We start from the raw sequence: 16,340 nt of genomic DNA on the forward strand, positions 1-16,340 counted from the left end.
AAATCTATCACAGAAATGTGTCTACCGAAAAATTCAACTGGCCATCCAACTACTTGGCCTCATCTTGCATATTTTTCTGGCGTGCCCGGTGGGAGGAAATGGCACATGGGATGAAATGCTTTTAGGATAACTGAATAATATATTCAAACGCAACTTTCTTACCAGACCATGCCATTGTGAGCACACACAACCCGTATTGCCTACTTCGAGGCTATAATTTAACACCGTCCAGTTTCAGTGCGTCAGTTTCACTTATAATCTGACAGAAAATATCGATGATAATGTTTCACCGGAGCTTTCACTTCTGCGATAATCCACGCTATGCAATCAGTTACAGGCCTCTTACTCACAGAATCAGTAGTGTTAAGAAAGCATTCTCGTCTAACCAAGGGGCGGACTCATTGCCGAGAGCCCCAAGGACTGCTTGAAGGCCTTTTATTTATATTACAGCGGGTTAAGTAGGTTAATGTACTACTTTTAAAATGTTGCCCACAAAGTTTTATGATCATCCAGTCTCGACGGGTAGCTAAGTTTGTTCACTCAGGACTCACACCGACTTCACAAAAGCATTCTAGCAGGTCCCATAGGCTCCACTCCTCCAAAAGCCCCAGTCTTATGGGATTCAGGCGAAAATTCTACGCCAGATTGAGACGTTTTAAATAGACGAACCAGCTTTAATGCGACGTTTTCAATCACCATCCTTAGTAAAAACCAGAAGTTGATCGCTGCGGGACAATCGGTGTTAATAACCGTTGCAACTTTTACATCGTCCCATAAAAGTTTGAGGACTCGAAAGGCTGTCCTTATCTGCTGATCTCTTCGATGTGTAGACTCACACGGGCTATGGTGATGAAGCAGGACTACAACAGGATGTCCATCGCAGTGGGTATTTTAGTATTTGAATTCACGTCACTAGTTGGAAAAGTTATCCTTCTCTACTGGTGCCAATATTCTGGTTAACAGTGAATTTAACTTTCACTCACATTATAGCTCACTAATTTTGCGCATCCTGGGCTGCGCCAGGTTCCGCCCTTCTTGAGGCTCATCAGCTAGGCGCAGCCCCCAAGTTTCCGTCAACATTATGTTCCATTTGAAAACGAATTGCACGAACATAAGATTGGCGGAAACTCGGGGACTGCGCCTACCTGATGAGCCACAAGAGGGGTGAAACCGATCGTGGGCTGTCGACGTATTTTCAGCAACCTTATGAGTAGTAAATTACGAATATATATGTATCGCGACATCTCGAATATCGCAGCGACTGAAACATTAGGCGGCCTGGTGCAGCACATTCAGTTGCCTAGAGACATCCCAAACGAGAGATTCAGCTGGATTCCAAGTGAGTCTCTTGAAAAACCAAATCAGTTCGCAGATGAGTGTATTTCGCTAAGAACGATGTTTCATTTTAGTATGGTTCTCTTTCAATCGTATTTACTGTTACTGACTATCTCGTTGTATATGTTGCTGTTTGGTTACAGAGCTATCTCTAAGTGTGAATTCAGTGTCACCCAACCATTTGGTGGTTACTGAATGATGAACGTCTCAGAATTTAATCTCCATTTCCACAAGCAACGTTACTTTTGGAATATACAACTAATATCTACGGTATTACATAGCAAAGACCTTATTTGAATACATATTTTGAATAGGTTCTCCATGCTACACTTAGTACAAGTACCTTAAAACACACCTGGCAAAAAGATTCCACCGGTTTTGTGCGTGATCTCTGACTGTTTACATTTAGGTTTAGGCTCAACTCGAACTTCACAAGTGGCTGACAAGGGAAGACATCCTAATTTTCAGCGAAAATTATGCAGAAAGTAAGCCTTACTCTAATTGGTTGTCAGGATAGCCAGTGCAGTCAGATTCTGTGTAAACAGTCAGATGTTCCTGATATAAGATATGATGGTTCGAATGCAAGAAGTCCTCAATAACACCTGACGTTTAGGATAGAAACGAGGTCATAGCCGGGTAATCTTATCCATACAAGTCCTTCCAATTCAGAACCGGTCCACGGAAACTTCAAGTAATAAGCTATAATAAAAAGTAACGTTCTATGCCCGGGATGTTGGTATTGAGTCGGGTTTTTATAGAAAAGTCCTGACACAGCGTTCACGTGAGGTTTTTATAGGCATTTCCTGAAACAAAATATCAGTAAATTCGGCGATACTTTTGAAGGAAACATTTTCAACCAGGAATTGAAAACAGCTGTCATCATTCAAGTGGTGTCGGTGACCAAAGCCACTAAAATGTCAACGAAAAAGTATTTCATAGTGGCCAAAATCTGGGACCACCCGTACAGAAATAAAGTTAAACATGTCTGAAACTTAGAATGTGCAAAACAAATACTAAAGTTGACTGAAAGTTGCTCCGTCGAAATCATTGTTCCACTTTTCACGTAATGTATGATTCCTGTTTGGACAAGAATATTTTTGACGTGGTCGTAGTTCACCTGGAGAAAGTGACCATTTCGAGTCCAAATACTACCAAATGTTTTCAATTAAGGCGGTTGTGAATACCATTTATCAAACCGGTACTTTGATTTTTGCAGAGGCAGCTGACTCGGTACCCAAAGTTTTTGAGTGGCAATGCATTCGAGCATTAGGTTAAAGGTAAGGGAACGCCTCCTACTTCTAGGTTGAGGCCGAGGCAGACCAGGTCTTTGTCGAGTTCCTCGTACGAAGTTGATTACAATTCTGGTTGATTTTAAAAGATTGCGGAGTGTGAAGCCTCAATCGCTAGCTTCGCCGGATATTTTACATCAACGTTTCTGAACTCTAGAGCGTCTGCGAAATTTGCCGCCGTCAGACTACAAATTTTGTGGTAATTTCTGATAGTAGCGTAAAACCAGTTGCTCTGTTGCCATCTCAACCCTGCTAAAAACTCCAACTCGCGTTGGAACTGACGTGACCTACCACAATTAAAAGGTGTGAGGGAAAACTGCGTTACAACCAGGTTGCTGGAAGAAAGTTGCTTAGAGTACGGCTTTTCAGTTTCAAAGACTATCTAGTCTTTTCCATGCTATCTGAAAGCAGTCTTGTGCACTAAGGTCCTCTGACCGTTTGAAAAAACAGGCAGTGTCACTTGAGATATAGTGTGCTTCTACTTCGACCCGAAACGTTATGATGCGGTACAACAAGAGCTATATTCCTCGCAGAGGAACTATAATAATTGAAGTTGATAAATTTGTCTTTTTAATTGCCAGTCTAAGGATGTCGGATGATATTGTGAAGCCTTATATAGAGGAAAGACGCCCAAAGGCTGCCCGAGTGGTATAGTGGCTACATTTTCGCGTTGAGAGACACATGGTCAAGGCAGGGAAAATTCTTGAAGCTTGAGCCGAACATGTTTCCCTCAAACATGAGTTTCACAATACACCCCATAGGAAAATGAAGATGAAATTGCTTTATTTAGTACTCATCCAAGGTAGGACAAATTTTAGTGGCTTTACTCTTATGGCACAAACGAGGTGTCACAAATCCAACTAACTGTCTTTGATCTGATGAACTGAAAAGCACACGAAAGATGAGCCAACAGCCCGGTTTGTCGCTCTTGTCAAAACTCCTCATTCTGAGATGATGGCCAGTTGTGCACCTATGTGTGTACAACTCTACACTGAGGGATGTGAAGCAAAGTCACGTTCTGTTGACGATTTTAGCCGACTTCCACTTAACTGCTACATCTCCCGGGGGCTTTAGCAATTCAAGATGTACTATGGTCACCGAAAAGCGTCTGGATGGTCATTAATTCACTTCAGAATTTTTAAGCCAAACGAATGCTAAGTGACTCGCTTATACACACGCTGATTGTTTCAAAGGGCTTTTATCTACTGACACACTGAAGCAGAATCAAAGCCGCAAACCGAAGAATTCATGTCGGCGCTTAAATATATGACTATTCATAAAATGTTTGCTTTCAATCAACTTGTTTATGCAGGCACAAGATTTGCTCAAACATAGGGTTGAATGGGTAGTGGGGCAACTTATCCTGCGGCCTAGCAGGGATTAACCCAACCATCCCTCAAAGGATGGACCAAAAGGTGACCTCGTGGGTACGGAAGGCTAGTCTCACCCAAGAGACTTGCCTTGAGTAAGTACCTGCTCTTGGACGAAAACTTACCTTGTGTCCTGATTAGGTGGCTGTTCACCTGTTCAACGGTCTTGGCGCTTGGCGTACACATGTCTCGCCATGAAGCGGAGAGAGGGTTTAGTTCATGACTGGGTACCAGGACTCATTTCCTCTAATTAATATTGCAAATATCATTTAAGAACGCGCATCCATGCTTCTTATCAACGGTTGGGACACTGTGAGCAATTGTGTTCGACTTATTTGTCAAGGCACTACGGATAATCGGAGGACCTGCCACTTTTTCGGAAAATTTAGGTTTGGGGATTAGCGTGATATTTTCATGGACCTTACACACCAGCTCTGGGGTTGTCATGCCTAAAGGACTGTGAGAAACATAGACTAGAACGAAAGTAAGTTAAAGGTTTAAACATACTTTATTTTTTTTGAGTAATTTCCAAAACCACAAGAGAAACAAACAAAACACCGTAACCGGTAATCTGACAATAAATAGCCCAAGAAGTTCAGAGTTAGTTCCACATGCCCTTTGTGTCCAGCTGCTCACCATCAACGCCGACGGGAATCTTGAAATATTCCGCACAACGCCTGTAGTTTTTTATCCGTCTGGTCACTTTCTTGTCTGCATCAGATGCCCCATTTTCAACGGCATTTCCTTCTAGGCCCCCATTAATTGCCATAATCGTGCGTCCAAAGCCCCAGGGTTTGAGGCTGCTGAGTTGCTTGTAGATCACATTGTGCGGATTATGACTAATTCTCCAGTCTGGCTGAGTCATCCAAAACCAGATGGCTGCCGATATGCCAAGTTTGGGTTCATCCAGAAGTCGGTCAGGATCATACAGAAGCACCTGAGGATCACCATATACAGCTTTGCTGAAATCCCCATAATTGTATCCCCAAGATAGCTGTAGCGGTCCACGGCCATGGTATGATGCGGAGTTAAATCGTAACTTCCCAGCCAGCTTTGTGGTGTTTCTGAAGTAAACGGGTGTATTCCCCATTTTGTAGGTAGTGCGACTACCAACCGAGCGGTAAGCTCCATCCCAGCCTCCCTGTGTACGTTCATACCCAAGCTCTTCACGATAGAACAGCCCATTCTCGCCCTCACCAGTTTCGTGAGCTATGTTTCCAAGAAAGGCACAGAGTTCCCGTTTTCTATCTTCCAAAGATGTTCCTGGCTCATTCAAAAACTTGCCATGGCCACTCGCCTCCATAGACTTAACAGCCTCGATGAAGTTCTCGTACGAGTAATAGTCAACTTCCATTTGCGGATAATACCAAGGCTGTTGTGGCGTGTAATACAAATGCCAGAGGGGACTCTTGAACCAACGGTTTGGGAACAGTGCGTCCCAATCAGCTCTCGTCAGTAGCTGTTCCACTGGACTAGCTGAAATTTATAGAAATGGAGGAGAGCTTGAGGTTACTTTGACTTATGGACTGAGAATGGGTGCACTTGGTAGCATTATGTAAAGCGTTCAGAAATATACTGTAAAGTTTCAGCAGTCGAAGAACTGCGGCTGTTCAGATGAGGAAGGTTGTGTTACCAAAAACACTGGATTTTGATTGATCTCAAATGTTCGGCACTGAGTTGTCTAAAAGATGGCGTGATGTCAAATTGTCCTGTTCCCATTACAGCTAATTTCACTTAAGGTATTTTGAACGGCCATTGGTTCTACAACTAAACAAAGCCGGTTACTGACAAGTTCCTGAAACTTATCCGTACACTACAGCTAGCTATGCGCCACAGCGCAATTCTGAGTCGTGCGATGCTCTGATCCAAGCGTCCAACAGTTGCTTGAAGTAAACAATGGATTGTTGCATTTCCAGCTTTTGGTTACATACCTTTGTAGCTTCTTCCCTATGTTTGATGTATTTGGTGCCTCCGACTAGCCAATTTTAAACAGGAAAACGAGCTTTGGGTTCAGCAACACTGCAAGTCTTTTTCTCAGGTTTGCTGCACTGGTCACTGACAAACAAACTACCCGTAACAAGCTCAGTTGATGTTATCTGCGACGAAGTGTGACAGAACATCAAGGAAAGAAGTGAGTGCATTGTGGTCTTTGCTCGGAATGAAACTGTATGGTAACTAGTATCTGATGAACGACGTTAGTGTGGACATTCCAAATGGATTTTCCTTATTTGGAAATGAAATTCCTGAAGCACTGTTACACCACATCGACCATTCACAATGCTTAAGCAGGAAGCGATTTCAAGATCTGTAATTTTTTCAACGATTCGATTTTAATGTGGGGGTCAGTCGACTAGAATTATTCGCGGTTCGCATGGAACCCTTCAAATATTTATTTTTAGGGACGCAAAATATGGAATGGTTGTCATGCAATGAGATTGTAGTATGCTTGCTTGCGACTTTGTTTGTTAGCAAGACAACTTTTTGGCAATGGACGATTTAAACTGCACATCACTTACTTCCTGCTGGCGGTGTGGCACCTGGAGCAATAGGAATTGGAAAAAACAAATATGCGTGTAAGTCAGTGAAACTCCTGCGCAACCGAAACGGGCTCCGGTCTACTTGTTAACCACCGAGTCCTAGTTTAGAAGAACAGTTCAATAGAGAGAACACTCAGACAACAGATGATTTATTCAAACAGTCTACAGGTGCGCTTTTTAAGGTTGGCAGTACTATCTAGAAACCGGTATAAATCATACACATATACACCATATACGTATACATCATAATCACTATAGAATTACCAGGCGTTGGGTTTGTTGTAGGCATAGGTGTTGTCCTGGACGTCGTCGCTGGAGAACACAAAGAAAACAATAATGGCGTTAATCAGTAGAACTGTACTACTCGGTCATTCTAACCAGGGCACTCTGGCCTATTTGTTCAGCTGGCCGGAGATAGGTGATGTTAATTTCAGGACTGTGGCGTATGTATCGACCATGTAATAAGAAAGACACTCAGAACACACTTAGGTTTACCGATCGCGCATGCCATGTACCGACAGACACTAAGCGAAGTGATCAGCCTTGGTAATGTTACTTATTTGGATAAACTCTTGCCCTTATTCATTGAGTTCTGCTCGGTTACGTTAAGCTATCAACTATACTATACTGTGCTATGCTATACTAAACTGTACACCACATCATACCATATTCTGCCGTAATATAGTATCCTATACTGTACCATATGACATACATATAATGCAGAGGGTAGCTGACCTAGGGTGGAACATCAAGCAATAGAATCGATGAACCCGGTTGCACTGTATGCCGACGGAAATTCAGTGTCACTTAGGGCGACAAGGACATTCGTGGCATGTCTCATCACTCAAGGGAAATTTCTTAGTCCGAGAATTTCAAAGATGACTGGTAAAAGTTTGTCAACTTAGCTTTAGGCGGGAGATAACTACACAAAGAGAGCCAAAAGGAACCTGAAGTTCCACACAGAAAACCAACTGTTTGGTTGAACTTAGTGCTGTCCGTCTCCTTTTTGGGGTAGCAGAACTGACAGCAATTTCGATGACGTGCACTGCAAAATCATTAGGCAATTACCGGGCGTTGGTTGGGTTGTCGGCATAGTCGTTGTCCTGGACGTTGTTGCTGCAGAACACAAAGAGAACAGTAATACCGTTAATCAATATAGCACATCAACACTGAACGGAGATATTCAGTTCAGTTCGCCGTGAAAATGAAGTTGATATGCAAATGAGTGTATTTGCCGATGCATAGCTTTACTAGTTTTACTAGAATTGGGTTCTTCCAACTGGTATGCTGACCTTGTGATGTTGTCGTGGTTCTGGTTGTCGTTCTTGTCGTCGCCGTGCTTGTTGTGGGACCTGAAAATAAAGTAGAAGTCAGACTGTACTGGGTGGTGAATGAAATTGTCTGTAGTTTCGGAACTGTGTCGTGTCATGAGCTTCCATTGATCGCCGACACGACAAGCAGTTCAAAGGCTACCCAATGCAGACACCGGTACTGAGTTTCGGAACCCTAGTTGGTTTAAATTCCCTGGTTCGGTGAAACACAGACATTCAGCAACGCAGCCTGCCGTGAGCTAGGAAGACAGCCTGTAAAAGGCCAGAGAAACCCTGGACATTTTCTGCTTAGAACACCGAGTGAAGCAAGTACGTCATTTGCATAAGCCACACATGAAAATTTATGCAGGGCCGACCAATCCTTCACTATGGTTTAGCTGCATCACTGCGGTGTTTTAAAATGAGTATGACCGTCACCACTTGAAGACCAGTCACAAATGATCATGATGGCTTCCATACATGCATCGATTTTGTATACCAGCCGCATTTTGAGCTATAACATCAGTCATTTAGCAAATGGAACAACTGGCCGTGTTGTGGAATTCCTGACTTTGTAGCACCGGTTCTTGTTTTGTGTGTAGTCGCTTGGCGCAGCAATGGGCGAAATAACGGAGTCGTGATCAAAGTTGGTCCAGTGAATGCCACTATAGCGGAAGGATGAGGCATGCCTTATTGGCAGGCGTGTTAGTCTAGTTATTTTTGCCATAGTGTTCAAAGTAAACGACAAATAACCCCATTTAATAGAACTGTGATGAGTCAAACAAAGTGGGTTTATCAAATCCATACTCAAGTTGCTATGAATCTCATGATCAATTTTTAGTGGATATTTTGTCCTGCAAGTGAAACCAGTCAGCGCTGTAGGGCGGAGAAGCTATTTCATGTTTACTAGGAGTCATTAGTAGAGAACAACTCACACACAACACTCCGTAGAGTTTGGAGACCGCAACCTTCCGGCTAGTGGTTTGGGCGCTTCCACTATTCGGTTACGAGTTTCCGATCATCAGTGTGTTAGTTCGTATTTAGCTCATCATCATCATAGGGCCTATGTCAAGCATTCTGAGGCGCCTACGCCTTCAGCCGCTCAATCAGACAATCTGGAAAGAAACTGACAGCACGAACGCCACTGACATCGATTAGCCGCCATTTCTTGCAACGTCTCCAGTTAAGCACAGACGGGGTCACGAGGACCCCATCCTGGAAGGCGTACAACACCAGCAACACACAAAAACGCTTCGTGATCTCTTTCACGCCTTTCTTCCAAGTCATGTGCCGTCCACTTCGCGGTTTGCGCCATCCTGAAGGAGGCACGGAGAACAACATTCGTCTTGGTACACGGTGTTCCGGTATGCGTATCACACGGCCGAGCCATCGTAGTCGATGATGCTGGATGTTTTCCCGGATCGAGGTGCCTGCAGAACAGCCAAATACCCGTTTTCTAATCACCTCGTTACTAACACACTGACGCCATCTGAAACCAGCCACGCTACTGAGGCATCGGTGGTCGAAAGCCTGGAGACGCCTCACATCATCTACCCGCAGAGGCCATGTCTCGCAGTTAGCTGGCACACTACCAAAAACCTGTAAGGAGCTCAGAGGACGAACTGTATCTACTCCTTGAGTGGAAACTTCGAACTGAGTAGTCCGCACTCAAGGGACCAGTCAACATATGCGACCACGTGATTTGGATCCCAGGATTAAAGGATGAGTGGCGCTATATAGCGTTCAAACGCGAGCTTATCACACTGCTAATCGTCTGGTCGTGACCTACTGGCTACGTATTCACAGCGCTAGTCGGGAGATCAGGGGATGTGGACCTCCTGGGATTTCGTAAGACTCGTACTGACGAAGGATAACTCCCAAAGAGGATGAACCAGATCTACAATGCTTCTCTGGTTTTCAGCATAGATTAGCTTCAATTATGAGACGAAATCTCAGACGAAATTGTCAGGTCAACTCACACCACCGATGGTCCGTTCTTTAGTTGTTTTTAGCGACATTGTTTGTTTTAGAGCAGACTACTCACAAACGACTACAGAGAATGAACCTGTTGGCGTGATTAGACATAACTATTCAGGTGTATTCGACCTACGATTTTGAGACAGTGTGACCGTTCATCGTTCGGATGTCAAATGACTGAAATAAAACAATAACACCTCCAATGATGCACACCACGAATTAACTCTATTAGAAATGAACTTCACTTTCAAAGCTTTCTTCTAAATCTGACGTTTTGCGACCAAAACAATTGAACCAGGACAAGAGGGACAAACTTAATTGGCGTGAATATGAATCATACTAAACTAGGTGTTGGTCATGTGCTTGCCAGATTCGCTATTTTATGGGTAGATTCACTGGAGTATGGGTAAACTGAAGTATATGGTAAAACTTTCCCAACTAGTCCTTCATGGCTCAACATGAGTCGCAGTTTAGAAACAAGTGAAAAGTACGGACATCTTGGATGCAACGTCATATAAGGAAATCAAGAATTCAGTGCATTTTTATTAAATAGCGGTTCGATATCTTCAGGTAATATACGATCGACACAACGGACTTTATTGAAGAAATAAATCAAAATTGGTAGATGAATTTTGCCTCCTAAATGTCTCGACAAAAGGTGACCTCATCCAAGGATCACTATCTTTCGCAAACAACTCGAAAATCTCCAGGGGAACATACAAAAACTGTCCTTTTTGACAAATTTTATCGATCAAATATGGCCCCGCAGAAGAGGCGAGCTAAGCTCTTGTGATGATTGTCTGTTAAAATCCATCTACTGGAAGACTTACCAACAACTGGTGTACATCCGTGAACTGGATTACCCTCAAAGCCCGAATTGCAGCGGCAAGAACCGTGAATGCAAGCAGCATTGGGTCCACAAACCACTCCTTCACACGGGTTGCCACCTGCGGGCTCGCATATGCCATTTACACAGGTTTGCTCACTGTTGCACGAGTCGCACGGGTCTTTGGAGCATAAACAAGAGAGAAACAAATGATATTTGGAACCTTCATCAAACATAAACCTTTTTGTGGCGCATTTTGTATGGCTATTAATTGACTGCATTACGGATTAGTCAGGCACTTCGAAGACGATAGTATCAAGATCGGAAGATTCTTTTTAGTTTTCCGACACTGTAACGGAGATATAAAGTCAATCAGTCCTGAACTCATCTTTTCTGCTCACAAGCTTTAATGTCTATTGCTTGAAACGGGCTTATATGCGCAGAAGCATCGCTGTGTGTGCATCACCTGTGCGCTCCAGGACGGATTGCGGAAAATCAGAACCCAAGCGTCTGGAAAGTACCCCTGATGAGGGCATTAATTCTAGGTCTGTTGCATAACTTCCTAGATATCACCTAATAATAAGCGGACATATTGCAAGACTATTTGTAAACACTGTATCAGTAATAGGATAGTATGTGTAATAGTGTAATATAATAGGTAAGACTGGGACGCCGTTTGGACATTGGGATATCGGACATCTGAACCGGAACATCGTTGGGGAAATACGTGTTAGTTCGGGCAAAAGGTATATTGTAATATTTTTATCCACCGAGTAAGTGCCGATGTGCTTTTCGTCAGAACTATGAAAAATATGGGATAAAAAAACAGTGAAAATCCGGAGAGTTAATGAACTACTCTGTGTTGCTGGTAACGTCTGGTAAAATGGATGGTGTAATTCGTAGCAAAAACCGTGGCCGAAGAATGCCTTATATTCAGCCGTTGGTCTCAGCTTCTTTGAACATAGAGTAGATGAATCGACTTTGTTTTGCAAGTCACTGAAAGCTGGGCATACACTATTTCTAATAATTGATTCCTTCAGCTACTGAACGAAGAAACAAATGACACGCTGCATTTTTGGCTTTTCACTTTTGAACGTTTCCACATCATCGACAGCATTAAACGTACGGACAGAATTTCCTCAAATCCCACTATTTACGCACAATACAGTCTTTTCAGTGGAGTAAAATTTATTATTCAGCATTTTTCTTTGACATGCGGTGTACAATAGGTTGATTAACTAAAACGTTTGTCTCGTTTATACAGTCACACGCTTCTCCTTTGTGATGGGCATGCACAAGCGATTTTTTGGTTTTTCGTTGGTCTTCAATTTATCAGTATACTTACTATCCATCTCCCGTAATTTGCATTAGATTAGTACATTTAAACAGCTTCTGTGATTTCTTGCGCACTCACTACCCGACGGTAGCGTTTGCGTGTGGCATCTCTATGTCTTTGAGTAGCAGCTGAAAATGTGTAGTGATTCATTACTTCAATACACTCGTTGCGGTTTAGAGAGTAGACGTCTTTGATTACCTTAACGAACTAAAATATCGATCCTTATAAGGGCTGAGCGCGTCCATTTTACGTAAGTTTACATGTTTTCGAATCCTCCCTGGAAGGACAGTCTACACGGGATTATTATGACAATCCGTGTCTAGAACCTCATCAAACCTGTGTGGACACTTAGATAATCCAGTGATGTACCAGGTTTTCTTCGAAATCAGTTAAGTCGAAAACACGTGGTCCATCTTGCACTTGGCCTTGAACATTGTATGGTAATAAAGGCAGTACAACAACTCTACAACCTCCATATATACATTCAATGAACTGCTAAGTCAGGCGCGTTTCTGGAAGTGACCAAAAGCTGTACTGGTGTTCCCAATTAGTTATTTGAGTTTACCATTAGGGTTTGATGTGTATCACACTGTGGAGGAGTTTGTAGGCAATGCCTTCACGCAATAATGCACATGAATACTTGCATCTTTTTGCTAAACGCTAGATGAAGCACATAAAAGACAAGCTTTCTACTTGCAGTCCCTTTCCTTAGATTTGAAGGTAAAGTGCTACTCTTTGCGTATCCACAGTGGACTCCCTCAGCATGTGTTTGATTAGAAAAAGCTTTATATTGGATAAATGACAATTCAGTGGTTATCAGTTTGGTATAATATCTTCAAAATGACAAATATTCCATGTTCTCTTAGTTGTTAGGCCAGGACTGGACAGGACGGGGACAGAAGTACAGCCACGCCTCATTCTCGCTTCAGCAGAGATGATTGCAAAGGGTCGTATCCGCCGACTTCCTTTTTTCTTTATACGAAGGAACATTCGTAAAACGTATTCAAGCACCAAGTTTATGCACCAATGGAAGGAATGGTTCTGCTCCATCGGTCCTCTAGTTTGAGCGGGTTCATACACAAACCGTACGGTGCTACTCCTTGCCAAATCTGCGACTGATTTATGAACAGCTGCATTGCTGTTGCGGCAAAGGATCCGCCAGGTGGTTCAGGGCTGTATCTTGGGATGGTTGTGCCTTACAGCTAAAGCGCGCATAGCTTGGCTGATCGCATTGTAAAGTCATATTTTCCAACTTGAAGAAAAGCAACCCACTAAAAGTAAAACAATTTAATGTTACAACAGCACTTTGCTTCTTCTGGTCTACCATTAACCCACTGATTCCCTCAAGCGTTTCGGGAAACTCATCCTTCCGCGTTTCAACTAATATATGTCCCCTGAGTCTACATGATCCTCTGTTGCTCTAGTAATGACCACATTTTTCTCATAAACTTGGATAAGGGTGTTGGTGATCGTTATGGATATTGGTGGGTCATGCGAGTCAAACAATACTTTTATCCACCGTCTACCTGATGAGCCCCAAGAAGGGCGAAACCGGTCGTGGGCTGCCGAAGAGTTTTCAGCAACCTTGTGAGTAGTTTCCTTTATGAAAATACTCACATACATGTTTGTTTCCGGGTTAGCTGACTTTCATGTGCATTCGGAACTAAAATAGCAACCAGTTTTGTCAAATGTTGATGTGATTTTCTGATTCTTGATTTTTTGTATTCAGTCAAATCGGTCCAATAGGTTACAGCTACTCAGTCACCAAGCAACTAACTGCATTGCAGTTAGCTCAGATTTTTGATCAACACATTGCTAAGATCTCAATGGCGTACAATGCTATGACCCAGTGAATATCCATACCGCCAACTGAGAAACCTCCGACCGACAACCAAACGTATGCTATTTGATGTTCCCGTTGCGTAGCACCAAAAAGAGTGACATTTTTGGATTCCCGAGTAATAAACTGGATGATAGCCGAGTTTCTGACTACGAGGCCTGATTCAATAGGCTACAGATAACTGAGTCAAACCGAGGGTACATGGGCTGAAATATTTCATTACACTGATTATGTGCGTTTTTGGGATATCTGAACTCGCGATCTTCAAAATATTTAGACCATTCTGGATACTATGCCCAGGATCAAGGTCAACAGCTGGACAACCGGAGTGGTCGGTTAATGGCATCGACCATTTTCCAGTCATCCTTTCCCTAGTGGTTGGAGAAAACGTAGCTCACAGAATCATCCTCTAGTGTTTTTACACTGTTATGACCACAAACAAAATGACAATAAATAATTTCACACCATTTCGTAAAACAATTCCTGTCTGTACAGAGACCCGCTGCTCTTTGGGCTGTTGCTCTGCAACCAGTCCACTAAATCAAGGTAACATTTGAGAAATACACTCATTAGCAAATCAATTTGGTTTTCACGAAAGACTCAACTGAATCTCTCGTTCATGATATTCTACAACTGAAAGTGCCGGACACAGGCCACCTCATGTTTCAGTTGGCCCGATATTCAAGATATCGCAGTATATTTTCATAACTAGCTGAAATGAGTGTATTTCTCAAAACAGTGCAATTTGGGTTCAAGTAGGTCATAAGGTTGACGGGAACTCGGGGACTGCGCCTACCCGATGAGCCTCAAGAAGGGCGAAACCGGTCGTGGGCTGTCGAAGAGTTTTCAGCAACCTTGTGAGTAGTTTCCTTTATGAAAAAAGGTAACATCTGCATTTGTGAATAGAGACCTATGAGACTGTGTGCCGTGTAGACTGGTGCGTAGTACAAGAATATGTGGATCCTCATTGACCGTACTGGACGACCTAAAGAAAGCTACGGAATCTTGATGGCTTCCAGTTTCTACCTTCCCGATTGCGACTTGCGACGAACGTACCCAAGCGGAAATCATCATCTGCCTGAGTAAAATTGAACGCGCCATAAACCGACCGGGGAAAATCCTTAATGCTGTCGCAAACATGCACGGCTTTTCTGTGGTCAAACCACTGTTGGCAGGCAAATCCATTTCGGACACCAGCCATCCATCTCATCAACAACCAGGCGGCTTCAAAATATGAACAAAGGACTTACCAGGCACACAGACGGTATTAGCAAGTGACCGTATAGTCACATGCCCCAGCAAAACGAAAATGTAGATGGACCAATTCATGCTGAAATAAATATGGGAAAATGAGGGAAACAGTGAAACTTGTACGTGACCTTTTTACGAGAAAATAATGCATTATTCAAAGTGGAATATGGAAGAAATTTTCATAGCTGATGTACTTTGACTCGATTGAATGATTACCTCATCTACATTGCTCGTTCCAACGGCACGCTATGGGAAATATGGGCATCAGTGGAGCACACAAAATTCTAGGCATAGAACCATACATCAACCAAACGAGAAACCAGTTTCTCCATTTATTCGGCCACATGGTAGACTAGTGAGTAGTATGACTGATTCTGTTACAAATTCTCATAAATAGTTAGATGAGTTTGTGATTATCACAGCCATATCGTCAATAATTATTAGAGGCTTGCAGTTAGAGGGCGATATTCTTCATACAGACTATGAATCAGGGTTTAGTTTGAGAAGCATATTGGGAAACCGAATGGGAAATACAACGTCGCATATGGAGTTCATATAGCTAAGAGCCGTAAGCCCATGACAAACTTGCAACGTCAAACCCATCTGGCTAAATGGCCAAGCACAACATCAAAGGATTTCGCGGGAATGTTGGAAGTTAAAATAACCTTTGAGTAAAAACAATGTGTGGGTTGATGGATATCAAGCGACTGTCACAGGTAAAGTCGCAAAAAGACTGCCTGTTCATGGCAATTATAAATTTCGCACACATTTCTATCAGTATTCAACTACAGTTGAGAATATGCTGGAAGGACCGAAATAGTTGGTAGTAGTCCTCCTTATGCCGCCAACAGAATACTGCAGAGAACTAGTAGAAACATTGTTACGTTCGGCGTAATGACTAACTTCAAAATACGGGTACGGGATACATTGCTTGCTCACACGTTGTTGAAAATGAATTCAACATAAGAGAACCATATAAGCGGAGTGAGCGTCGTGCAGTCATGTATAACTTTGTGTATTACCAAGGAAGTTGGTCAGAATGGCGAGTGATGATGGTTAGTTGAAGTGCACCCATAGCAGTGTAAATTTACAGAGAGCCATATTGGAGGATAGTTCACTCACTTCACCCTTCAGTGCTTCCAACTGAGATGTGAATGTTTAATTCATCAACTCGTTGGGTGGATTTTATAGGACACGGCTTTCGAAAAGGGGACGAAAGTTAAGACCATTCAGGTGAGTGAATGGGATTATTGAGGTCACACTCACGAT

The 16,340-nt window shown here is 42.9% G+C and overlaps 1 protein-coding gene across 1 annotated transcript in view; it reads right to left on the minus strand.

Annotated features, from left to right (window-relative positions):
* Window positions 1–1,269: 1,269 nt before the first annotated feature.
* Window positions 1,270–16,340, minus strand: part of T265_11932 (hypothetical protein) — a gene marked incomplete at both ends in the record, with an annotated part of 17,440 nt that continues 2,369 nt past the window's right edge. Inside the window, 9 exons of the mRNA XM_009178761.1 lie at window positions 1,270–1,386; window positions 4,424–4,467; window positions 4,631–5,466; window positions 6,511–6,531; window positions 8,932–9,421; window positions 10,649–10,825; window positions 13,500–13,579; window positions 14,643–14,754; window positions 15,071–15,150. Of these exons, the coding sequence (XP_009177025.1) occupies window positions 1,270–1,386; window positions 4,424–4,467; window positions 4,631–5,466; window positions 6,511–6,531; window positions 8,932–9,421; window positions 10,649–10,825; window positions 13,500–13,579; window positions 14,643–14,754; window positions 15,071–15,150 (1,957 nt within the window). The remainder of the gene's footprint in view (window positions 1,387–4,423; window positions 4,468–4,630; window positions 5,467–6,510; window positions 6,532–8,931; window positions 9,422–10,648; window positions 10,826–13,499; window positions 13,580–14,642; window positions 14,755–15,070; window positions 15,151–16,340) is intronic.

Source organism: Opisthorchis viverrini, assembly GCF_000715545.1.
Source record: "Opisthorchis viverrini unplaced genomic scaffold opera_v5_650, whole genome shotgun sequence".
In the NCBI taxonomy this organism is placed as follows: Eukaryota; Metazoa; Platyhelminthes; class Trematoda; order Opisthorchiida; family Opisthorchiidae; genus Opisthorchis; species Opisthorchis viverrini.